Below are 27,401 nucleotides of genomic sequence, written 5' to 3' on the forward strand. Positions count from 1 at the left end.
GTGCATTGTGTGTGTGTGTGTGAAAGAAAAGTACTAAATTAGAGGCATGCATGCAGTGGTGTGGAGAAGTCATGAGCCAGCCAGTAATAAATAAATATATTTTATTTCTCTCAACCACTTACTTTGCAGTAGTTAGAACTGTACAGAGGGTGGGGGTGCCACAATTTATATTTGTAGATAAAGCCTTCCTCCTGCACATATTCTTTATTAGCCCCTCCCACCTCAGGTGCAAGTGCTTGTTTGTCAAAAGTAATTTAATTCTTAAACTCTTGAAACAAAGAGTAACCCTTGAAGCTTTTTTTCCCTGAACTGGTGGGTGTCTGACTGTTTTAGGCTGCGTATAGAACAAAATAACTGAATGTGCATCAGAAATGAGTGAGGATGGTCTCTGCCTATGCAGCTACCCTTGGAAAAACCTGGTAACTGTTCCAATGGTCATCAAACCACATCTTTATCGATATGTACTGAGGTGTCAACACTCACCATTAAGGGTACAGGACAGGTCGTCATGTTTTACTTTATATATCAACTTTTTCTCTTTTTTTTCTGCTTTGTTTCAGAAACCACGTGAACAAAAATATTCTGAAAGGCTGCTGCGGATTCTCTTTTCTGCCCAGTCAAGCTATAAACCAAACTTTCTATCGCAGCTCCGTTTTAGTTGAACAAAAACTGAAATATTGACTATTTGACAACCATGTCTTGTCCCATTGTCCAGTAAAACGCAAAATAAAGACTTATAAACCCACAAAGGTTAAAAAAGAAAAAGAAGAGGAAGTGTAGGATGCCCCAGAACGAGCTCAGAATAAAAGGATACCCAGATGAGGTGTCGTATCCGTGCCACGCATGTTTTAATATGACCAAGTTAGAAAAAACACAAGAATGCAAACATTAGATATGTGGCTTTTTATTTCGGTACATTTTATATGAAAATAGTGTCGCAGACTTATACAACAGTTTTTGCTGTACAACTGACATTTAGACATGGATGAATCATTTCCTACAGAAAACATGTCAAATCCAATCAGCTGAATTCGGGAAGGAGCATCAAATAAATGTAAAGCATTATGTCAGTGAAGAGGCACACTTCCACTAGCTGCGCCTGCCTGTACTATGGAATGTGAAAAGTCAAACTGCATTTGGTTATCATACTAAATATGCATATGTAAGCACGGTGTTTCAATGATTAGGATGCTGAACAACTCTGAGCCACCAGTACAATAGCAACATCCCACAGAAAGCTGTCTGTATCAACATTAAGAGCTCATGAACCATAGCAGCACCTACGAAGACTCCTTAGAGTTAAACCCTTCCTTCCTTCCTTCCTACAGACTGATATTGAGCTTCTTCACACAGCTGACAGGTTATTGGTTCCACACATCTCCAGGGAGTAGAAAGAAAAAAATCCAACAAAACAATTAAGAGATTCTTTTTTTTTTCTTGTTAAAGCAACATAAGTATGTACAAAAAAAGCAACTCCCACCATTTACAAACCAACAGTCTCAAATTATGTCACATGATGCATAAAAATAAAAAACATTACACAACTCTTCTTTTTGCAGAGGATGTCTGAAACCCATAAACACGTAGGAATAAAAAAAGAAAGTAAAAGACAAATCAATAACTGAACATGTATTTCTATAGTGTGCGGTGGAAATGCCTGATTTTTGTTAAGTGTAAGAAAAAAAAGGGGCATGAATGCTGTACTTACTGATTCCCAGACACCTGCTCACTGTACAATCCCCAGAGTTCCTCTTTTAGCACAACTGTGCGGTTGGTTACACAGTTAAAAAAAGAACAACAAAACAATCTGATGAAGTAAAAAACAAAAGGCTGGGTTAGCCTAACTTACACTGCCCTGTCGCTCAGACTTCGCAGTACCATTAAAATCTGCAGCATCGCTACCACTGCCGCCATTAAAAGTTAATATTTCAAATGCAGGTTTAAAGATTCAGCTTCACAACATGAGTCTAAGAAGTCAGCTGGAAGGCGAGTAGGTGTAGTGGATCCAAATAGTGCCTCAAATATTCACTGACTCTGTGCCAGTAAAAATCATCGCTCACACACACACACACGCACGCACGCACGCACACGCACGCACGCACACACACACACACACACACACGCACACACGCACACGTTAAAAATGTGCACAGTTAAAGTGGAATTCTACGGAAAACTGATTTTTTTTAAGGACTTTTATCTACAAAAAGTACTCAGCTTTATACAAAACAAACTTCTCAAAGGATTATAAAGGCCACCTTAAGAAAAAACTAATTAAATTAACCTCACATCCCAAGAATATCGTTGAGTCAAATGTCAAGCTTATTCTTGGCATTTCAAACTTACATCCAAATTAAAATAACAGACCTTTCACTTTCTTGTTTACTTAACATGGCCGTTATAATCCTTTTTTTTTTTTTTTTAAGTAACACTTTTTTAGTAATAATTCGACCCCTTTGGACATTTACATTTCATCCTTAATCATTAAATAGGAATAGTCTAGTGTGTTCTTTAATAGAGTTCTTACACAGGCCTGTAACATAGATTAGGACATAAATTATGATATGTAATTTAATAAATGTAAGATCATAAAATATTTTTTAAAAAAAGGCTGATGATTTTTCACGAGTGTTTTGAAAAGTGAAAAATTGATCTCAAAATCAATTTCAAGTGGAATTCCTCTCCAGCGTCTCTCACAGTCACTCAGTGCTTTAACTACACATCAGTTTAAAACAGTCCCTTTATGAACATTACTTACATACTTAAATACAAAGCATCAGCTGAGCTGCTGTTTTTCGTACTCGTACTGAATATACAGAAAATTCACCTGCTGTGTTGTTTCTCATATTAACTCCAATGCCCCTTCACTGATGAGATTCTCACAGTCACCTGCGCTTCCTGCCTCGGACGCTGCATCGAATCAAATCTAAAAGGTAAAGTTCAAACCTGCGACACGAGGAGATGTCGAACAACCCGCTACCTCCGATTTAAATTTAGGTGTGTTAGGCTGTCTGGTCGCCGTCTGTACTCAGAGTCGGGGCGGGCGAGGGGTAGTCGCAAAACACAGTTTTTATTCCTCATGTTTTTTGTTTTGTTTCTTAAATTCAAAAAGTACCCTCTGTAGCATAATGTTGCCTCGTTGCTTGTTTGCGGTTCAGTGTCCAGTGTGTGAGGTTAAAGGTCGGGGAAGCGGCTAGGGTCTTCTTTATAATCATTGGGAATGCTAAAAATGGATTCATCAAACTCATCGTAGCGAAACTCCTGAAACGTCACCGTGGCCGTGATCGTAGGAAACACGGGGATGTCTGCGGGGAGCCGAGAGCACAATTATATGGATGACATGAAGAACACATCACACGAAAAAGTCATGAACATCAATCAGCAGACTACTGTTTGCAACACCATATAAAACTCTGCTTACCGAGCTTGACGGGAAAGCCAGGGGGGAGCTTCATCTGAACAAACTCCCTGAGTTTATTAAAGTGCTTGAAGGGTGCAATCACTTCCAGAACATTCAGTAACCTGAGGGACACGAGAACCCAAATCAACAAACAAAAACAAAGTCTATTTTACTAAAGCATTTAGGTCTCAATGAATGAATAATTTCCCCCTTTATCCCCACTAAACAAGCCTGAAAATACCAATAGAAAATGATGCTGCCTGCTTTTTAATAACCATCTGGAGGGCAGCTTAAATGAAGACTTACGATTCGATGCTCAGAGGGAAGTCTTGACTCATGGCTATTGTGGCTTTGAAGTTTTTCTTGCTCTCCTTGCACACCAGCTCTCTTCCTAGATGAGGAGCTCTGAGACAGAAAATTGTATCCCACGATGAAGGCAGTTCAGTCAGGAAGAGCTCACAGCTCATTAATGCAGACATGGAAAACTACCAGTGTTCTTCCAGTAACTAAAACATCAACCTATGTGAATATTGCATTTGGCACACGTAGAGATTCCTGCTTTATTTATTCCCAAACACTTCAGACACCTACTTTCCATTGTCAGCCGTGATGTATTCTTCCCAGGATATAGTGTTGGGTGACGGGGGGGTTAGAGATTGCCTTCTTGCTGGCTAAAAGTCAGAAAAGAGATTAAAAAAAGGTCATGGTTAGGCTAAAGTGTAAAATACTGAAAGGTCACACTTAAAAACAGTGAGTGAAACTAATAAACAAAATGTTAAAACTGATCTAAGTTGTGACATACAGATGTTTTTTGTCATTACTTTTATATCAACATTAGTGTTTACCTACACACCTTTAATTTTTCCCCGCAGAGCAATGACATACACGGCACATGCCACTAGAGGGCCCCAGCGCATCACTAAGCAGTATACTTTTATGCTGACATAATTAACAGCCATCCAACAACAGCAAAGTAACTTTATATAATAAGCTAAATGTTAGCATAGTATTAAAGCTAAATCAGTAATTACTAAAAGCGGGAATCAACCAAACTTAATCTAGAAAGTCCTGATTCAGTGATGTTAAATCTTTAGTTAATTCAGCGGGTGAGCGTCACAAACGGTCACAGAGAAGAAGGAGGAGGAGAAGGAGAGCTGTTGATGCTGTTGTGCCGGCCTTGAAATTAGATTCTATGTTATTGTTCATGGTTGATAACAACTGTGTGAACCAGTGATCTTAACTGAATAAACAGGAGCTGCACAGTAAACAGCCTTCAAATGTTAAGCTTTGTTGAAATTCAGCTGTAACGCTGCCGTATCAGATTCATTCACCAGATCATTTTTATCAGCTGAAGTGAGTGACTCTCCCCACGAGCAACGAAGGATCAAAGACAACTTTCTTCAAAAGAAATAATTTTTTTTTTAAAAACAAAAAATTGGAAAACGTTTGGCGCTTGGCCTTCTTGATTTAATGTTCTTCTTCGGTGTCAGTTCATATTAAGATTGGACGATCTGTTCTGGATGACTCTGAACTACGAGGTGCTTTGACAGTCTGCTATTCCTAAATATTAGCTCCCTGCTCTGCCAGAGTTCAGATTTTTTTTTAAATCACTATTAAACCAGCCGATCTCTGTTTTGTAAGCTGTGGTTGAGTACGACAACTAGGGCAGAAGAATCTGAAAACAGGTTCTGGATGACGAGACACCTCTGTGCCAAGAGATGGCTGACATAAGGTGTGCAGCCTTATTATGTCCTCTCTCACACTGTGTACCAGGCCTGGCACATTGTTGTGATGAGGACAGAGTACACACAGGCTGTGGAGACCTTGATCTGCTGGCATGCCGGACCTGCTCCCCCATCATTCCACGGCACCGGGAGGGGGGGGTTAGCTTTCATCCGTGCGATCAATAGTGTCCAGCTCTATTCCAAAGCCTCCCACGCTCTGCCTGCGTCCACAGACTGACTTGTTCTCTCCTGCTGTAGTAAACACCGTTGCGTCACAGCAGCTGCTTATCTCATCCACTTCCCATGTATCATTTTCCACAGGTGTGGAGGCGAGACTATTTTCACATCAAAACTAAAACAAAAAATGATATCCCTTCAAACTGTTTTCCCCCCCACTTTAAACAAGAGCAGGCACCAATTCACATCAGCACAAAGTTCTGACAGACAACAGAGAACACTTTGATGAAACAAAGCCCAACACAGAACACAGGACGGTCAAAAACAGAACAAAAAGCCGTGAGCGTCCATTGTGTGTCGAGAGGCTTTATGTTCACAGAGTGGTTGTGTTTACGGCTTCCTCTCGAACATACTATAGTGAGGGGATGGTGGGTGAGCGATGAACAGCTTAGTAGCTTTCACCACTGGGGGGCAGTGGTAGAATTTGAATCCATGCAGAGTGGCTCAGGGGCATTTGTTCATTCTGTCTTCAAACAAATAAAAACATCAAAAGGAACATTAGTGGGGATCCAGTCAGGAATTTTTCAATAAACCATACAAAGTGGCTCGACAGGGTCCGTTTCTGTAGGATTTATCTTTGTATGGACACGGGGGTGAGGAGCACTGTGAGGTTTATTTTGTCTGAGAGGCTCGTGTCCTACCCCAATGTTCCAGCGGGACAGGACAGTTTCAGGATTGGACTGGTGGTTACGCTGCAGGTATAAGTAAAGACAATGTTTATCGACAAAGTGCTGGAGGTGTACAGGTGCACTTGATACACAGGTGCACTCGAGGATTCATGTTAGAACAAACTGACCCAAGTTAAAGAAAAAAAAAAACTGTAACACAAATTTAACGACTTTAACTTCACTGCTGAATGAGAACCTGTGGGAAAATGAACTAGAGAAATGTAAATTAAGTACATTTCAGTGCCCATCAAACCTGCAGCACTGTATCTCCCTGTAGAAATAAAAAAGGTTAAAAGAAGTATGGTGACAAACGTTTAGTGATAAAAACTGCATTTCCTGGCCCAAACAGAGTCACCCTTCACAGATTCAGATGTTAAGCACCTAACTTCAGTTTACTACCACAAACCTTTGGTCTCCACTTCCCTTTTCATAAGCGAGAGGTCTTTGTTAAAATGTACTTAACTCACCTATTTAAATCTTATCAGGACCTAAAGTTTGAATTATTGGGAGCACGACCACTTTGAAGGACGCCTGGATGCCGTTACAGGCAGCTGCAGCTGGTAGCTGTCTGCCAGACTTCATGTCTCCAAATTCAAGTCACTGAACTGGACCTCCCGACTATGATTGTAGTGCTTGTGTGTTTTGGCTTGATGTGCGGTTAACTTTACAGTCTGTCCAAGAAGTCTGCTGGATTCTAGCAGGACACTAGTTCATTTGATGACTGTTATTGTGTGCTGCTGCAATATAAATAAACTTGAACTGGAATGTTGCATAGCACTCCATAACTCTGTGCCTAATAATATGGATGCAGATAGCTAAGCAGCTTTTTGGCCATAGCTCATAACTTATCAATCCAACCTCTCGTCTAAATATGCTGAAGGTTGGCTCTAAAGAATTGACATGTGATGCTATAATGCTAAAGTTAAAGCTTCAAAACAGGACTTCAACTGCACATAAAATAGGCATAGCCACAGGAAGACTGTTTTTGTTTTTTTGGTTTGTGAAGTTATCAAACAAAGACACATAAATCTTTATTCATGTCAGTGATGCTCACCTCAAAGTTCTGCTCTATGAGGTTCCCTCCTTTGCTCAGACTCTCCATGATGGCTTTGTTCCTCAAGATGTCCTCCTCGCTCAGATGCTCTCTCCTCTTCCTGGACTCGAGCACCAGGCCGTTCACAGAGTAGAAATCGGCCAGAAAGTTTCCCACGCGCTCCTGGAGATTAATAAACAGTTAGATAAGTTCCCCCCTGCCACAGACTGACCAATTTCCCTTTTGAACAGAAGTCAAAAGGACAAAGGATTGAGAGGGCAAAAAGCAATACTGTCATATTTCAGTCACTAACTCCACACTGCCAGATTTGTCTGTGTTGTTTTGAACCCCAATCCTGTCACCTGAGCTCCCTTCCTGGGGTCATCACTGCCTCTCTGATGTATTTACTGCCTTTCCTTCCTGGTGTGGGGGTTACAACAGGAAATATGATATGTTGGCACTGGAATTTGAAATTGCCAATAAATAAAAACGATGAAGCTAAAGAAGAAAAACACCTTTGTTATGAATTAACACTGAATAGTTTACCACCGAACGCTCAAATTTCCCCGTCGGCAAAACAAGGCCATCGTCTTATTATTATAGTAAGGACTCATAAATACACACACTTAACAACATTAGCAAAATCTGTTTATGTTTCATGTGTCTGGAAGAAAAAAAAAGGTTTTGGTATCCGTCCATATATCTGATGATCATCAAATACATGGTATTAAAATCTCATATCGATCAGGCTTCAGATCCGGTCTAAAGGCTGCTGATGTTCTTTTCAGGTCCGGTTTTTTTAAAGAAAACAGTCAAAAACAAAACAAAAAAACACAACAACCTAAAAATGAGATATTGCAATCAATGTCACGTTACACACTGATATATCTGTGAAACCATAAGTAAAGTTTAATTTCACCAGCTATCCCAGTCAACTGAGTTATAAAGTACAAGAACTGGGTTCAAAAGTTGACTACAGTCGTTATGTCTTAAACTTTTAAAAGTCCCTGAAGGTCCACAGTCAGAGCAGAGTTTCTAAAAGCTGACAAATGACACCCACCGTCTTGTCTTCCCTGAACAGCCAACCAGTCTGCGCCCTAGAGAACGTGATGGATTTGGTGGACAGTGTGGCGGAGTACACGTCGCTGCTCATCAGAATATCCACTTCTTCTTCTGTTTCCATCTCCGACTCCTTAAAGTGTACAATAAATAAATAAATATAGCACATCATTATGCATCATGCATAGTGAACACTGAACAGCCACATCCTAGTGTTGGAAACAATGATGTCAGTCGGTTCCTCCAACTCTTTCTGAAGTGTTTGCACAAGATGTTGAACTGTTGTAGTTTCCCAGAGGGTTACATCTGTTAACATTTAGATGCCCTGACCTTTGGTCTAGTGCTGTCATCAGGTGAAATATTCCTGCTAGACATAAGAAATACCAAAATATGTAGGGACACTGTTATATAATTTACTTAAACACAACTAAACAACTTTAGATTTAGTTGTCTTCACTGTAGAATCACAAACCTGCATTTTTCAAGTCAATGACAAAACTTTAAATATGCTGCTTTGTTCTTAACAGACATCACAAATTAAAGGGCCCCAAGGGTTTCACACACCTCATGGTGTATCCGCTGGTAGACTTTCTGTTCATTATCCAGCACAACAAAAGACTCTGAGGGAATAGCATTGCCGTTAAAGATGAAACTGAGGTCACCCCGCTGGCATTTCATGTCAGTGAAGTCTATCAGGGTTGTATCCAGTCTGCATAAACACATCGTGAACATACACAGAGGAGACAAAAGTCAGAATTATTGTGAGCTCAAGTTAACTTTTCAGGCCAGCAGCACAACCGTGTCAAAACTGTGAGCGAAGACAAAACTGTGCTCGATGTTACACTTTTGAAAGGTCGGAGACAATGTGTATGGTAATCACTGCCACGGGAGTCCAACAGCACTTTTCAAAATTTTCTTTGTGTTGTCAGAGTGGGTAGTCCTGAAATAAAGCGTGACGGCAAAGAGAATAAGTGATCTGCTTGAGAAGAATGCACACAAAGCGGTAGGTGCTAAGGGTAGGTATGATAGGCCTGACACACCGTGGAGCTGGTATGTAAATGAACTTGCTGTGACAGTTTTTTTCCTTTCACCCGCTCCGTCTCTCGCTCTCCCTTTTTCTCCCTACAACTCTGGCATAATAAGAGGGCATTTTGAATACCAAATTAGACAGCCAGGAGCGGTTTCACAGAATAATGACAAGCTCCACATCAAGGTTACCTCATAAGGAAGAGTGAAGATGCACACACACGCGCGCGCGCGCACACACTTTTACAAACTCAATTCAATCCTCAAATAGACTGTGCTGATATAAACCCAAACGTAGAGGCATAGGTTTACGTGCGTGATAAAGGGGTGGCAGGATTTGTCATATATGTATGAAAATCTATGTGCATATGCTGTAAATGTGGAAGCCAGCCCTCAAGCCTGCATAGCGTTGGATTTTTGCCTGAAAGGCGCTGGAGCACAGCGGCATATATTCCTACTGTAGATTCACTGTTGAGACTGTGTCAGCATGTGTCAGGGTGTGATGAATTTCTGCTGATGCTCTTTGTAAGTGAGCTACTCAGCACAGTAGACTGTACAGTAGCTTCATCTATGAGACTGTGATTTAAAGCGAAACAGAAGGAAGAGTTGTGCGCACAGAGGGATCGCTGTTCGGCTTCCTCGTACTGCTCATACTGCAGGCGCTGATTTCACACTCTAGTTAACAAAACTGAGAAACTGGAAGTAGAGAAAAGAAAGACGAGAGGATGCTGTGTACAGCAGCAGTTACAAATAAACCAGCAAGCCTTAAAAACAAAGTGCACGAAGAGCAGGCTTTCTCTGGGAAATGTTTAATATGGCAGGGCTTACATCTTCTGGTTTACTTTAACAGGCAGCTTGAGAAGTGACTCTGAGTTTTGAAATGTCAGAATGCTATTTAAATGAACATTTGTTGACAGGACTTGCCTGATGTTGATGCCTTGTTTGTAGATCTTGCAGGCATCTGAAGGCAGGATTCTGGAGAGCAAAGGCACTGCAACATGAAAAGATACAGTAAGGGTGTGTAAAACGTCTAAATTTAGAAAGCACATTTGAGGAAAAAAAACTGCAGATTTCAAAGCTTTGGTGGCATATAAACCTGGAAACTAGAGTGCCACATACCAGAAGTAGTTCAACAGCTAAATATTTAATAACTCACAGTCCCTATCGTATTAAGTAACTGAAGGCATGATACTCTACTTGCTGCTCCAAAGTACAGAAGAATAGTTGCGCATTAACAAAAACAACAACAGAAAATAAAGACCAGTCAATAAGCAAGATGTGCATCTGATACAAGTCTGTGTTGTTCTCCGAGCACACAAACCTTAAAAATATAACTTTCACTATTACACCATCTCAACTGGCAAAAATATATCCTTATGTAACCATTTTACATTTTGTTACCATCACGTGTGTATTACATAACCCTATTCACCTTGTCAATAATTCACAAAGACACACTGAGTACACAGAAATCAGCCCAGGCCTACAGTCCTGGGTTTGGTCTGCAAGCTAAGCAAATGCTGATGCTTGAGCTCTAGTGAAGGCATTTCGTCTATCGCCACACACCGTGCTCCATCTGTGAGGTCCGCTGTTATGTTTTACCTGATGTATTAGATCATTAAAGGTGAGACATCCATTTTAAAGGAAGGCGTATTGGCTCATTTCAAACAGGCACTGTCATTTTCAGCTTGACGTCACTCAACGTCCCTCATGATACACGGTAATCCATCCGTAACCACCTGAACACTAAGTCTGTTCTTCTCCCTGAGATTCCTTAGTGTTCGTTTTTCAGAACAATGACATGTGATTCATTTCCACAGTGGATCAAATCTGAGAAACTGTCAAAGGAGAGCAGACAGAGAAACTTGACTCACCCCAACTTTGGAAGTCCCAGTGAAGCTCCAAGTAAAAGTCTCCGAGCTGTGAACACAGATAAAGAAAAATCAATAAGGAGTGAGGCTACGTGTTTCTACTGCTAATTATTATTCCACAGATCTGATGAAAAGGCCAGAAACCCACAATGTCAGAGTCTGTCTCTCAACACTCTCCAACTTCCCTACCCTCTCTGTGCCTCACAGCCACCAGATTGAAAATAAATAAATTATTAAGAATACTCAAAAATAAATAGTACTCCTACTGAGTTACACCACGAGGACGATGGTTTTGATAATGACAGAACAATTCACCCACTGTAACAATAGTGACATAGCGAGCTCTATGCAACAGAAAAATAAATTAAACCACAGACTTGGACACCATATTTGGTTTTATTTAATGAGATTATAAAAGTAGCACACCAGCGTTTCACTTTACATGAAAGTATAACTGAGCCTCTGCTTCTTTACATAGCAAACCCCACCTCAGTACAGTCTAATTATCTTGTAAGGCTTGGATCACCGCTACGATCGGTGGTCTCAATCCACACGTCAGCAATGATGTCAGGCTGGCCGAGGATCATCACTTCCCAGAGCTTTATAATCTCAGAGAGATGATGACACAAGAAAATCGCCGGTCTCATCATTTCAGGGAAAATACAGCCTTCGAGGTCTGTCAAGTACTTGAGACTTTAAAACTTTTACAGTGAGGGAGGAAGGTCAGGTGAAGTGGTATAACCTCTTTAAACACGATAAAACGCAGAGTTTTATTTGCTCGTGTCCTGTTCTTGATTTCCTCAGCATTACTGCACAGCTGACCTCTTGTTTGATGGCAGATGCTCCCTTCACCCTGGCCAAAAAGGCTAAAATGACCAAAGAAAAAGTGGAAAACAGTTAAACATGAGAGGTTTTGGACAAAGTTTGTGTTTTTTCCATTGTTTAAGCACTGCTTCCAGCCAAGAGTGATACCATATATGCCCCATAGCTGCAGAAAAGGCTAACATTGTTATCTTTTTACAAAAAACAGCTGACCATGAGAGGTTTTTGGACCAATTTTGTGTTCTCCATTCTTTAAGCACCGGTTTGAGCATCGTTTGAGCACTGGCACCGTTTCAAAAGTACAGATTTGGCACCGGTATCGGATAAAACCTAAACGATACCCATCCCTAGTGATGTCAGATAAGCATGATATACTTCTGCATTGTTATTTTCAGTGTATGTGTGCAAGGTCAGATAAGCTGAGATAATGCCTGACCTCTCCCCTTTCTGTTAAAAGAGGAAGTACTATGTAACTTACTTTCACTATAAATAAAGCAACCGAGCCTGCACTCGGTGTGTGTGTCTTCTCAGAGGCATTCACCCGTGCGCACGTTTTCTAATACTCTCTGAGTCGGTCTGCAGTGTCTTGTTTCTCTTACTTGTGTTTGAACAAATGTCTACCCCTGACATGTGCTAAGGCTGTGCTTGCAGAATAGATCCCAGTGAAAGGAAAAGAAACAGGACAGAATTGAATGAGAGCACTCTGACAGGTAAAAAGATCTGATGACCATAAAACAAGATATCCCATCAAAGGGTCAGGAGCAGCAAGGACTATCAGAGACATTATAAAAGAGAGAAATGGTACTCGAAAAATCCTGTGGTTTAACCGACACAAATGCAAAGCAGAGACTCACTGCAATTTCATCTGTGTAGTGGCAGGCATATCTATTTGTTACAATAAAAAAAAAAAAAAAAAGGGCTGGTTTTATTGGTTTACTGAATTATTTAGCATGACATTAGTGCTCCGGTGAGAGTCATCGATGGTGTCAGCACTCTGGAATTAGCCATTATGAAGCTGTAGAAGTATAACTTGAAGGTAAAAAGACTTTTTAAAACTTAATTTGAGCAAATGTATTTTTTTAATAGTCCATTGAGTATTTAAAATAAAGTTACGGCTCCAACTCAGTTCGTTCAGGGCAGAGGCTTCAAAATAGCGGCCAAAAAACATAAAACAAAACAAAACAAAAAGAGGCTGCCAAAGTTGGGTGCAGAGTGGCAAAACTGGCTTCTAGCAGGACTTTAGGACTACGTTACCTCTTTGAGGGCTTTCAGCAGTTTGGGCCTCTTGTCCTCCACGCTCTCCCTGGACTGCTGCTTCAGCTTCCTCAGCAGCGCTGTGACTGAGAGCGCACGGAAAGATGAGCAGAAAAACAGAAGAGAAAAAAAGTGACACACCAGCTTTTTCTATACAAAAACATATCAAAGTTTAATTTAAGGTTATTGGATGGCACATTACTTTTTGCCATGAATATTTTTTATAACCCTGTTTTACTGGATCCGATCCCACTGCTAAACTTAATAAATATTCTACTGTGAGTTGATCAACCATGTTTAAAAAAAAAAAAAAAAGTTTAACAACCATGTTTTGGCAAATCTGACCATTTTCTCCACACTCCCTGAAAGACAGGCTGTCCTTAACCCGAACTCTTCCACAGCAGCATTTTTAATTTCTCTTTGAAATTTGGTCACATTGGGGCCCGATGAATGTAAAAACGAAAAATTGCCAGATTTTTTTTTTTTATTTATTTTTGTTTTTAAGAAAAATAAGAGCCACATATGAGCATATTCGTTTAAAATTTTGAGTAACAGTAGCAGTATAATGTCCTCATAAGTGGATATCAGGCCCTTGTAGAGCAAAATTGAGTATTTTGGTCTAAATAACCCAAAATGTGATGTCCACATATGTGGACGCCAGGTCCTAGGAGGTTAATCATGATTACTTGAACATTTCTAAAATTAAGGGTGCTGGGCTTCACTTCCATATGGGCATCTTTCAAGATTTCCCACAATCTGAGTGCCTTGCAGAACATCGTCAGTTTTATTTAAAATTACAGGTGGTGATCAGAATGACAGATACTGTGCTTCTTTCATGCCCAAAAATATCATACCATCTGTTTTTATGCTGCACAGCAAAGGGCAGACCTGCAATATTGGTAAGGTTAACGTTTAGGGCAAGACGTTTTTAAACGTACAGGAAATACTGTGTACTTAACGGTTTCTCTAAGCGAATCATGTCAACAATGAAAAAAAAAGTGCTACAGGCTACAGCAATTTTTACTGAGATTTACCAGCTTCCTGGAGCCAAATGGGGCACTCCCAGCATCATCCAACCAACCCTGATGCATAGCCTGCAGGGATCAAACCGTTCCAGGAAGTTCAAAGGGAGCAGCAATGGCAGATACAGAGCTGCCTGTTAATGAGCAACTCCTTTAACCTCCTTAACGAACTAGGGGAGAGGAACGCTCACAGGGGGCTTTTAGCCATGATGGGTCACATTAACAAGCGTTCTGCAGCACTGGCTGCAGGAGACTTGTGCAAAAGAAAACGGTTCCACGCAAATTTACAACAACTATTTAGATGTTATGTGATGCTTATTAGGGAGTGGGAGCATCAGTTGCTCACTAACATAACTGTGGTGCTTTTGACGAAGCCATGAAGGGAATAAATGACAACAACTATTCCAGTGATTAAGTCATGGAAGCAGTTATGAAAAAAAAAAAGGGGGGGATATGTTTGGCCACTGAGAACCCGCCCGTCCTACATTTTAATAGGACTAAAAGCAGCAGTGCCCATATGGCATAGTCATCAGCCTGACCATCTCCTGTGCCCTCCTGCATGTCCACGTGGCGAGTCAACATACACAAACATGTTGTTCATATTGTCTAACTGGTGCTCCCCGTGCAGCAGCACAGAGGGGCAGAGGACTCAACGGTAAAACTAGGCCAAATGAGAGCACAGGAACGCACATGCGCCAGCCGGCACAGACACAACTACAGGATGAGGGTGTCTTTGTGGCCTGGCTGCCTAATGAGTGTAGACAAGCTCTGGATGGGGCTCCTCCTGATCCTCACCGCCTCGCAGCAGGACAAGGAAGGGAGTAAAATCTCACCATCTGGTCACAGACCACCCAGCCAACACAGACTGAGAAACCAATGCGGGCCGTTTCAACACTAAACCCAACTGACTCTCCACGCTGGCACTAATTCACCGAGATACTGATCGGGGCACTTTGCTGGCACTAATTAGTCGAGTGATCTCAGCAGTTTCACCTCCACACTAATAAAAAGAGACAGAGTCAAGACAAAAAACTTGCTTTTACATTACCACAAAGGGCAACTATTTAACAAGATACGCAGGTGGAGGGCTGCTGCTGCCAGGTCTCCAAGAATGTGGGAAAAGTTCAAAATGACACAGGCCAGAATATTAAATGGATGCGAAAACTCACCGAGGTCGACAAATTTTGCAAGCTAACTCAAACGGCCGAGTTAACTGAAGATGACATATCACATGCAGGGAGCTTGATTCAATTTAGTTTCATTTAAACGCTCTGAATCATATCAGGAAAATGTAATTTTTAGACATAACAAATAATTACAAGCTGAAACAGAATTCCATTGTTCTTTATCCCTGCAGCCTGTGCTGTCATATTTTTATATGCACAATAATTTTGCTCTACATTAATTTGTCAGTGAGGTTACAGTGAGGCTATAAACAAACCTTTGTTTGCAAATAAATGTAGAAAAATTCACTAGTTACAAGCTAAAATAAAACTATGGCAGCTTATAATTAATAAATAAGAAAATAACATTTAAGAATTCGTTTGCTTTGCTATGGCCTTAATAAAAAAACAAAAAACAACTTTTCTTCCTTCTAATGCCACACATATCACCCGAAAAAGCAAAATGTAAAATATCATTCAGTCAGTCAATCAAGATAATAATATTCAGAAATAAAAATTATCCAACTAAAAATGTTCAAATATGCTGGTGATAGTGTTGTTGGTGCCTTTACTTTTACAGGAATTCTAACCCTGACTCTTCTGCACAGGTTGGAGGAGTAATATAAATCTCCTCATTTGTTACTGAATGCTGCCTTGTTTTGATTCACACATGCACTATAACATATAACACCATAACATTAATAGCATATACTGCAACATATACTGATAAGAAGATGAATTTTATGGATAACGATGATTCTATCTACAAGAAAGCCAGTTAGTGATTATTTGATGTTGAACTTGTGCCCTCAGGGTGATTTAATAGTCAGGGATTATTTCAGCCAAAAGCAATTAGTATACAGAAAAATAAGACGCTGTGATGCATTTCTATTCTGTATGTATGAATGCTGCTGATTGTTGGCACTAATTCTATTATGAAGTGATCTTGTGTATGTATGACTTGATGAATCATGAGTTATTCTAATTCTAATCTATTCTAATGCCTTAATCGTGGATATTTATAAGTGACTCCTAATAGCTCTATAAATTTTGAATACAGGAAGAAAACATGTGAGAAAAATCTAAACTCAAGCTTATTACAAAGACACAGAAAGAGAAAAGGATCTTCTTAAGCCAAACTTCTTCAACTTAAACTTTTCTTGCCAAGTCTGGTTGTTTATTCAGGCTAGTGAGACCATTACTGCCTGACACCCACATGAAAAAGCAGCTCCCTGCCTCACATACAGTAATATGACTGAAACTCTCTTTGAACAAGTCCCTGAAGCTGACAACACAGCTGTGTGGCAGAGGCGAGCGAGGACTGAAATAGCTCTTTCTGAACCAAACACATGACAAAAACTATTTCTGAGCCACATTTTGTCTCCTCGTTCAAACGGAAAGCCACACACCCGGGTAACAAACGCACTGTGTCGCAACAACATACGGGGGAAATGAATGTTGAGCAGAGAATAGAGAGCTACACCTTTCTTTAAAACCTTACTGCAACATGTACCTGCATGGTCACCTGCACAAGAAACCTGCCAGCTGTAAGATGAAATGTCATTAGAGTTCATTAGAGGTTTCAGTCAACAGACATACTTTGAGTCAGTTCATTAGAGGAAGCAGTCGATGGAGGAACTTAAAGCTGCTTCCGTTTATGACGTAACATTGGTGCGAAGTGGCTGTGTGGATACATGAATGAAAGAGCTTGCTCTTTCATTCATGTATCAACATGTACTAGGTTAGCAAAGTCATTTTTTAACTGGAACTTATTAACTTATATGTAAAATCCGAATGCTGTACTTGAGATGTTCCAATAGCTGAGAATGAAGTGGGCCAATCAACACCTAACCTGGTAGTTCTGTAGCAGTAGTGAAGGGTTGTAAAATACTTTTAATGCATTCACCACAGCTACAGACCCCACCACAGTGAACAAACCTCAAGCCTTCCTGTTTCTGGCATCAAAAGCTCTAAATAGATTGCAGGTGAAATTCTCACTAGCAGAGCACTACGGTACTAGCAAAACTGTAACAGCTGTCGTTCAATCCATTCTCCCTCAGTCATTACAAAAAATCTAACGTGACTTTTTGTACAGTGCCACAGGTACTCGTGACAGTGAAATAATACAAAACATTCTCACTGTTTCAAAACAAACTTTTGGGCCATTATGAAACGTGGGACAAAAACACGTGTGATATGGGCTTGAGCATAATCAGCCTATCAGGACTGAGGGAAATATCTAATGAATTGCTTTTCACTGGAATACAAAAGCCAGAGGGCCTTGAGGAATGCCCCCCTCTGAGGGACAAAAGAGCCAGGCCGGTGTGGTGGCCTCACTGCGAGGCGGCCGCGTGGAAGAATGTGCAGAGCCGTTTGTTGATTTGTATCTGTTGATGAAAACTTCTCCCACTGGTGCAAGCCTGATGCCTCGCTTTAGTAAACGAGTTCACTGACCAACATCAGTTTCAAACCTCTGCGTGAGTGTTTTATTGAGCAAAGCCAGCTACTCAGCGAGTCAGAGATACTTACTCATCTGTCGGTCTCCGTAGCTAATGGCCTCGGCGAGGGGGCTCCATCCCTGAGCGTTCTTCACCTTCACTGGTGCATTGTGGGCCAGCAGCAGATGGGCACACTCTGCAAGGAGGACAGTTAATCACTAAACACCAAAAGACAAACAGAAGGACAAACTGAAAACCCAAAAAGCCACCAGGAATGTGCCTAACACACGACTCACTAGCAGTACCACAGACCTAATAGATTTCAGTTTGGCATCTTGACTTGACAACGGGCTGAAGGATGATTTCCTGACCAGAAATAGTCTGAAAATGTGACAGCACCCAAACTTCATAGTCATAGATATTAGGAAATTAATGTTCCAGTAACTAATAATAAAAATCCACAGAAGTAAAAGGTGCTTTGGGGTATGTTTTTTTATGTATCTTCATTTTACATCCTATTAATATGAAGCAAACACATAATACAATATATGCTGAAAACAAAACAATAAAAACTTTAAAAAAAAAAACTACATTGATATTTTTTATGGTGACTGCTTAATACACAGAAGAAAAACCCTGCGTCCAGCTCTAGTCATGTGTTCGATTTTCAAACCACAGAGGAACCGAACAAAAATGAGATGCAAAGTTAAACAGCTTTACTTCTCCTGCTCTGCAAGTTTTATCTGATGTGTTTACTTCAAACTGACTACTCTGCAGTACAGGTGTCATCGGTTACATAGAGCACATTTCTCACAATGTTTCCAGGGTGTCCAGAGGGCTAGTTTGTGTATAGAACTTTAACCAAAAAGCCATATGGGACCTACAATTATGCAAGACTTGGAATCTTTCCTTTTTCTTTTTTTTTGTCCTGCATTGCTTTAAATTAACGAACTAAATTTTGAGCTAAAGGAAAAGACATCCCTTGGTACTATGTAGTCACCCTCCGAGCGGTGCTTGAATTCTAACACCTGGAAAACAGCCAAAGAGCTTCGTCTCTTTTCTATGGTGAGATCAGCAGTAAGAGCAGCATAAAATCCCTCTGCTCTCCAGGCAGCGTGTCAACAAACTACAGCCAGCCACAACTGAAGCCTGTTGTTCCGGCTCAGCTGTCAGTTTTGTTGTGACATCACTCATTATAATGTTGGCATCTGTACAACTCTGTCCCAGCACTGGCCCGAAAAGTCACAGTCCTACAAATGCTAAGCAGGGGCTAAGTGCTAATGGTCCGCTGCTGAGTGCATATGTGGGGCCTTTGCTTGTTGGAGCCAGAAGTTACATTTGCTCGACCGGTCTTTTTAGTCATGGGTGTATCACGTGAACTCATTCAAATCCTCCTGACTTGTTTTTTTGCATAGATAATAACAGCTATCAAATACATCACAAAACCACATGCACCATATACATTGTATGACTGTGTACGTGACAAATAAAATTTGAATTTGATTTACATACTCCCCATGTTTCATTAATGAGAAAGAGGGTAACACAAAGTCTTAATGACGGAGGGCAATACAATCTGAAACTCTTCCTTATTAGACGCATTAACCACACAACAAAGAGAAGCACGTCTCTCCCAGGAGTGTAGTTACAGAAATAAAAAGGGCAAGATGTGACATCAACCAGTTCAAACAGTTAGGCTACATTCTCCTCATAAGCAATTAACAGTAACACCAGTTGTGTATAGTACAGCAGACATCAAGATGGGAGCATGGCAAAGAAAATCGAGATGAACAGAGACGCGGCGCTGGGAAGTCATTATGGTCACACCAGTGATGCAGAGTTTCAAAGACTTGGCTCATTACTGGCTTTAATGGATTTTCTTGGTAAATTTCTGCTTGATGCCGAACGCTGTCCAAAAGCTGACCACTTCAAAAAGATTGACTAATACTGTTCATATCGCATGCTTGAATGAATTAAAATAGCTGCATTGGTAACAGGAAGATAGCTGAAAAGTGAATGAATAATGCAACATTACAGCAAAGCCCAGTCTTTACATGTTAGTTCAAACTGTCACCCAGCTCCGGGACTCAGTCGCTGATAACAGAAGTTGATATGGAGGCAACACAGGCAAACAAACGGACAAGAGCATGCTTTCTGATGTAAGCTTTGCATTTCCTCAAGGCTCTGACCTATATATCCCTCTGCTAAATCAAACGATTGTGTAATGATAACGACAACATTTAGCAGACATGCATTATATAACCACGAGGAGAACAGCCAGGCCGTGTGTCCTGAGCCCCACACCTTCAAGCTTCTGGTCTGAGTTTTGTGTTTCAGATGCAAGCGTATAGTGTGGCATCATGGATACACTTTTGTTTTAAAGGCACACAACACTTGAGTTCTATGTCAGTTGTTTATGATGTGAATTAAATGCAGAAACTAAGTTAATCGCCTCGCACTTTAAGATAAAAATTACAAACAGTTGCTATTCGAAGATCGACTCTGATACATTTCCATTACCTGTGAGGTAAGCGGGACATCACAGCACAATTGTAGCTACATCATGTTGAGATAATGAAGGCTTTTTGTATCAAATGTGACTAACAGCAAAGACACGTGGCTATTCCACTGACTAAAGTGTTTGTTTAAACTTGAACATCCAGGCAAACATTTGTAATTCCCGTTTCAAGCACTTGTCTCCTGTTTGCTCTTATTGGTGAAATAATAGCATTTGTGACGCATTCAAGTTGTTACCAACAGTTAAGTAAAGACTGAGCTATGATATTGAGCCATGGCTGTAGATGAAATGGCTTCAAACAGCAGCAAATGAGGATCGGTTTAAAAGCAGGTCAGGATGAAGGTGGCATGTGCCTGTGTGTGGCACGCCACCATTTAGTTTCAAGGACAGTTTCATAATCAACCATCAAACATTTTCTCAGAAAGACACACACAGCAACATGGCAGCTACATCCACAGAGGCGCTTTCAGAGATATCAAAGACTTGCATTTCTCTCAGGAATGAGTAACAAGTCAAACTTTTGGAACAGCCGAGAGTTCTGTTTTCTTATCGTAACAAAGTAACATGCAGGACCTTTTTAGTCGATTTACACATTATCATGGACATGGTGCTCAGGTGGAGACAAACAGATACTGTTTTATCTTTCACTGGTCACTACAGAGTCAAGGACACAGACAGACACACCCACCCCTTTTTTATTTCCTTTGGCTCTCTCCAAAAGTATCTTACCTGATAATTCTGTGACCTGAACATCAGATTTTTCCACAAGATTCCTAACAAATTAAATTTTAATACAATAATGTTTTGATTAGTATTTAGTTATCAGAAGTAGTTTAACTAAATTACTCAAATAAATCAGTTATGCTTTGTTTTCTGTCCATCATTCAAGAATTTTCACTTCCGAATTCATTTTTATCAGTGTCCAGAAACTCTCCGAAAAGCCTGCAATTGATCCAAAATGCTGCAGCAGACTAGAAAGAGAGAGAATATTTGACCCATACTTCTCTTCATAGGCTCCCTCTTAAATCCAGAATCAAATTTAAAATCCTTCTCACAAGATACAAGGTCTTGAATAATCAGGCCCCATCCTATCTTAAAAACCTCACAGCACCATACCCACCCAATCATCCACTTTGCTCAGAGACTGCCAGTTTATTTGGTTGGTGGTTCCTAGGATATTTAAAAGCAGGCCCCTCTCAAATGGTAAACACTGAGCACACAAAGCGCTTTATGCAACTTACCTCATTCATCCACTCATACAAGCACTTTTTTTCTATGCTTTTTCTATGCAAGTGCTTTCTAACATTCACAAATATTCACACTCCGATTAATGCATCGGAGTTAGTATCTTGTCCAAGAATATTTGGTATGATATTTGATATTTGGTATGAGATTAGGCTTAAAACTTTCCTTTTTTGATAAAGCATAGAGTTAGGACTGGATCAGTTGACCCTGAATCCTCCCTTAGTTATGCTGCAATAGGCCTAGGGTGCTGTGGGCTTTCCATGATGGCTGTTTCTTCTTCACTCACTATGAGCTTACACACACCATTTTGCATTTCATCCTTAGTTATTGTGAATCTCTTCCACTGGATCTATTCCACAGTGTGTTTTTGTCCTGCCTTCCTCCCATCACTCCCAACCTACTGGTTCTGCTGGAGGGTTCTTCCCGTTTCTTCTTCCCACTGTTGCCAAGTACTTGCTCAAAAGAGGTTGTTTTCTGTGTATTACAGTCTCTACCTTGGAATATAAGAGCATCTTGAGGTTACTGCTGCGGTAATTTGGCGCTATATAAATAAAATGAAATTGAATTTTATATAATCATGATCAAATCATGACAAATTTGGGATCACTTGTCCCAATTTGGGCAGCATAGCTTCTATACAAAATGGCTATAATGTATTGCTGTGTGTGTATTTAGTGTTTTAAATATAAACAAAGTTAGCTAACTGGATAAAATGACATTTAGGCTGCTTGTTATTAGCCACCGTTTGCTGTCTTGTTCGATCTAATATGCACTTGTGCGAGCACTGATAAAGGAAAACTCCTTGTGGGCTGCTGGGCTGATTGCACGTGCATCTGCTGCACAGACGTCCTGCTTGAGTCGCATTCAACTCATGAGTGAGGGAGCAGGATGGTGATGTAAAGCACTTATCTAATGCTACTTGCTGTGCACTGGCTGCAGATGGGGCTTCTGTCGACAGGATCCGATTGCTGTTAAAGCTCCCTACCTTCACCCTACAGTTTTGACTAAGTCTGAGTACATTTTAAATGTTGATCTGGCTTTTTTTTTTTAACCATTATTTACATACTCAGCAACATTTGCAATTGTGGATTTGAGTCAAACAGGAAATTTTCTTTTCCTGTTTGACTCAAATGCACTATTTTAATCAAAATCTTAAAATGAGCATGTGTGTGCCACTTTAGAGTATTTTTTTCCAGCCAGGGTGGCCCACTAATGTCAAACACTCACTGGAACTGTATCTTTCAAAGCCATTTTTAGAATCTCACCATTTTATCTTTCATTCACACCCATTAGACAAATGAAACAAAAAAAGAAAGAAACAAAAAAGAAAGAGTTTACTTTCCAGGCACATGACAGGAAGCAGAATCCAGACAAACTGTCTTACTCCTCTGACAATGACGTCAGCTTTCAGGACTGCATTATGCTCTGCTTTGGATTTTCTTCGTCTTTTACGTTAGATATTTCACCTGTGCAACTATTCCAGTCATGCAAACGATCAGACAGTAGACTGCTGATATGCACAACTGTCATTACCACAATGGCGGACATATATGCAGAAAAGCCAGAAACAAAGAGAGCCTTGTCCTCTGCATCCCAACAGGCCAGCCACACCCAGGCTGTGATCTCATGCTGTAGCCTTCAGCCCGTCTGGCCTGAGCATCCCTAGAGGACCAGGCAGCAGCTCAGGCAAGAGACAGGCAACCTCATTAGCAAAATCAATTCCATGGCATCCCGTCCACGACAACACTTCGGTACTCTGCTATCTGAATTACCAGTAGGTAGTGGCAGAGCCATCACACTGACAGAAATTGAGCTGTGCGAATGTGAAATCAATCGAAACCCGTGCTTCAGTGACAAACACCACAAATGACAATGTGCAGCACGGGTAACCCTATGCCTGAATGGTTGATCAGGAGCTGACTGCAAAAAAGGCTAAATTAATTTTTCAGAAGCATGTTCTGATGTTTCCTTGTCATATTAAAATGCAGGCATTGAGTCTTGAAGGGACAGCGTTTTAATGTTTTATGTGGATGCTTTCAGTCCAGCCAGAGCAATTCATTCTAAAAACAAACTCATGTAAGATTCCTACATTGCCTTGATACATCATGACATATTCATTATATACTCTTAACTCACAGTTATTCTAAGACGCCCAGATCTCATTAATGTGCAATTTGTTATATGTTCAACATTCTGAGAAAATACACATTGTTGTAGCCTCTGAAACACGTTCACCTCTTTTTCACAAGCCAATTCGAACCGATCACAAAACCAAAGTAACCTCTTTGGTGAGAGACACTGGCAGGTAACTAAAAATAACAGACTAAGCAAATATTATAGGCACTGAAAATTACATCGCTTATCTCAACTAATTACCTCCTGTGCCAGCTTCAAAGTTAAAGTCTTTCGAGCCAGCAGTGTTACATCAATCAGAATGAGACTTTAACTACTGAGAGGGGCCTAATTCTTGCACTATCATCATTATCCAGTACTCACTGATTAAATATGATCTGATAATCCTTTGTGAATCTATAAAGTTGGGGAGAAAAGAAAACCCGCTCTTAACAGATAAAGAAGGAAAGGTCTCTTGTTCCATCGTGATTTTGACCAGGAGAAAATCCATTAACACAACCTCTTTATTCATGCATGAGCATCTTGCCTTCTGGGATCTATGTGGTGATCTGTGACAAATGTCTGGTGGTGCTTAGCCTGGCAAATGCACACACAAAGGGAGGGAAATAAACTGAAACACACACAAACAAAAGATGCACGGGCCTACAGAGAGGCGTGTTTAAAAAGCCACAGAGACGGAGACAAGGAGAGAAACCAAAATAAAGCACGTGGAGGTGAATGTTTCAACACTACTCACCTTTATGTCCCATCATGACAGCAAGATGCAGCGGTGTGTTTCCTGAAGAAAGGGGAAAAAAACAGAATTTGTGTACTGCATTTAAGAATAACAAAAACAAGCGAGAGACTTCGAAGAGCATTTTGCCTTTAGGGCTGTCACAGCTGGAGTGAATTAGATGTTTAATCTGGGAGGCAGCCTTTGCTAAACTCCAAATGATATGGTAAGTCTGTGCTCACTGTGCCTTCTCCTACCATGATGGCAATACCACTGATTACTACCCAACTGCACCACAAAGCAAGCTACATTTCAGAGGCAGGCACATGGCCTGCTAACAGACACAATGTATGTGTTACATGGTAATCATTCAAGAGAGAAATGATATTTGTGGCAGGTGTGCAAAAGCCTCTACCTACTATCTGGCCAAACTGTAGGACCAGCTCCTTCAGGCTCTCCCTTACAGAGGAAGACGGAGGTAGGCACGCATCCAAAAACAACGTGGGGTAAATATGGGGAAATGTGCCAAAGCTGGGGTTCAGCTAAAAATCACAAGGGACGCTGTGATGAACAACAGAAAGATTTTTTTCTGTGTATATGAGGTCTGAGTTCACTTACAGCCACCACTGTTGACAGTTTCAAATAAACCACTGATATTTTTTAAAGCACCAATCCAAAGTCAGCTGACATAAATGAAGTTTAATCTGTAAACAAGCTGCATTTTAACTCGTCAACAACGCAGTGTTACGAAAGTATTGTCTGGATTCACTGGGACTATTTCCTCCCTCCCACAAGCAAGTGGAAAACAATTGTTTAAAAAGGTATTTCTTTAAGCAACAAGTTTTCTGGAAAAAAAAATCATAACAAAACAGCAAAGTGAATGGATGAAATATAATAGTGTTAATAAACATATCAAACAAAGCCTGCCTTACTTCAGTGATTTGATGGTCCAGCTTCAACTTATATCCACTAGAAGCTAAAAATTTATGGGAATAAAGCCACGAATTCAAGATACTGAGCCCAGGTAACCATCAACCGAGAAGGCAAAAAGGCTTAACAAGTTCAGATTCTTCAGCATCACCAGAGTAAATGCCCTCCCCTTCTGCTACGTTGTTTCATTACAGCATGTCAGTGTTTTGAGGACAGAACACATTCCAGAGCTGACAGTAAGCACAGCCCATCCTTTTTTCTTTACATGCGAACCGGAACAACCCTTCGCTGTAGATCTGTCAGTTAAGAATGCGTTGATTTGGAAAATGTGGCGTTATCTGAACAGACTTTGCCTTGCAGATGAATTGCAGTCAAGTCTGGGAATCCCAAAGTTTCGCACAACACGCCTTGATGCGTTAGCCATAGGGCCCTGAACCAACTTATCATCCAGTGTTTAAAGATGACTCATGTCACAAGGAATATGTGATAAATTTGAAATGTGGACTGAAAGGCCGCTGGGACCTTTCCTTATGCAGGCTTGAAAGAAGTGAATTTGAAGAAATTACAGGGTATTGACATTAAACTGCTCCTCAATTTGGACATCAGTTATCTGGGCCTTGGCAACAAGAAACCTCGCCTACATCTAATGCTGCCGGAGAATGATGGCCTATTAGCTAAAACTAAGCTTCACTGGACCTTGAAATTGGCAGTTCATTGTGGGCTTTTTAAAGGCAGCTGAGATGAGCAGTTGTTAAACTCACCATGGACGTCTTTCTGGGCGATATTCTGCGTCCGTATGAGCGAAGACAGTCGTCGGACATCTCCCTTAAATACACATTCGTGCACCGGAAAGTCCTGCCCAGTTCGGATAATGGGGTTTTTGTTGTTGTCATCGATAACATCGGATGTTGACAGTGTGTTGGTGTTAGCATTAATCTGCGACTGTTGGTTCTGCTGCTGCTGTTGTTGTTGTGTGGATGAAGACTTGATTAACTTGTGGTTGCTGAAGATTTTACTCGCTCTGCTCTTGTTGTTCGTCCTGGAGGCTGTAAACGTCCCGGTCGCAGCCTCTTCGTCGGGCTCCAGTAAGTCCTCGTCTTTGCTCGGCCTGTGGTCCTTGCGCAGGGAGCGGACCTTCTCTCCGGTCATTTTCTAAACGGTCGACGCTGACGGAGCAGAGGGTGTCGTCGCTGACGATGACCCTCCGGGCGAACTGATGCGATTCGCCAGTTGGAAGTCTTCGCGCAAACACTGGAAACTGCACAACATGAAAACACTTACTTCTCCCACGGACACACAAAAACCACAGTTTGCTCGAGGACGAAAAAGTAGCACCCCCCTCCTGCCGGTCTCTTATGAAAACAAACAGTCCACTCTCCTCCTACCGCCCCAAACTGTCGACGGCTGCAGTACAACATAAGCGGCTCCAGTTGACTAGTACGAACGCTTCGGCTGATATCTTCCGGCTCGTATTATCGCGAGAGTTTGGGAAAGGTTATTACCGGCCACTCACTGAAGCCGCTCCTATTTTATCAAAACACAGCCTACAGTAGTGTAAAATAAACACGTTTTCTATTATTTTACTCATGTATTTGAGTTGAGTCCAAATTTAAGAGCCATATAAGAGCCAACCTCTGTATATTTTATATATTTTTTTTTATTTTTACTCTATTTAATTTGTAAAATATGTATACACACACACACACACACACATATATACACACGTAGACATACATATTTAGTATACACATTCAGTAATATGCATACACTCTTATATTGTACATATATTTATTCATATAATTCTCAGATTTAGCCATTCTTATATTTGCTTGTTCTTATGTTATTGTACTTTGCACACCTCTGTTGCTTGTGAAGCTCGCACACAAGAATTTCACTCACATGTACTGTACCAGTGTACCTGCACATGTGATGTGACAATAAAAGTGATTTGATATTTTACATTTTTAATCTAAAATGACCTCTAATATAGCTACACGAACACCGAAATCCAACTCCCACACACATCAACTACCCATTAGCTTTGGCCTTGTAACTGAAAGCGTTCAGATTGCTCGCGAGTAACCAAATTCCTCAAAAAAAGAAAAAAAAAATCCCCCAAAAACTACAATTAATTCTCTCGTGAAAA

The 27,401-nt window shown here is 40.7% G+C and overlaps 1 protein-coding gene across 1 annotated transcript; it reads right to left on the bottom strand.

Moving 5' to 3' along the window:
- Positions 1 to 1,447: 1,447 nt before the first annotated feature.
- On the bottom strand, positions 1,448 to 26,696 carry LOC308396849 (ankyrin repeat domain-containing protein 13C). The gene is made up of 13 exons (XM_080882464.1): positions 26,017 to 26,696; positions 24,350 to 24,391; positions 17,809 to 17,913; positions 13,095 to 13,180; positions 11,022 to 11,067; positions 10,072 to 10,138; positions 8,686 to 8,830; positions 8,123 to 8,254; positions 7,084 to 7,245; positions 3,992 to 4,071; positions 3,707 to 3,805; positions 3,422 to 3,522; positions 1,448 to 3,305 (listed from the first exon to the last, which is right to left on the bottom strand). Exons 1-13 carry the CDS (start codon positions 26,402 to 26,404, stop codon positions 3,175 to 3,177), a joined length of 1,584 nt encoding a protein of 527 aa, XP_080738590.1. The 5' UTR covers positions 26,405 to 26,696; the 3' UTR covers positions 1,448 to 3,174.
- Positions 26,697 to 27,401: the final 705 nt, after the last annotated feature.

Source organism: Rhamphochromis sp. 'chilingali', assembly GCF_963969265.1.
Source record: "Rhamphochromis sp. 'chilingali' genome assembly, chromosome: 5".
Classification (NCBI taxonomy): Eukaryota; Metazoa; Chordata; class Actinopteri; order Cichliformes; family Cichlidae; genus Rhamphochromis; species Rhamphochromis sp. 'chilingali'.

Excerpts from the sequence above, each read along its gene's own strand:
- LOC308396849 (XM_080882464.1), bottom strand. The coding sequence starts at position 26,404 with ATGACCGGAGAGAAGGTCCGCTCCCTGCGCAAGGACCACAGGCCGAGC. Across the intron at positions 7,246-8,122 it reads TGTTCAGGGAAGACAAGACG|GAGCGCGTGGGAAACTTTCT; the intron begins GTGGGTGTCATT and ends ATTAATCTCCAG. Across the intron at positions 4,072-7,083 it reads TCATAGAGCAGAACTTTGAG|CCAGCAAGAAGGCAATCTCT; the intron begins GTGAGCATCACT and ends TCTGACTTTTAG.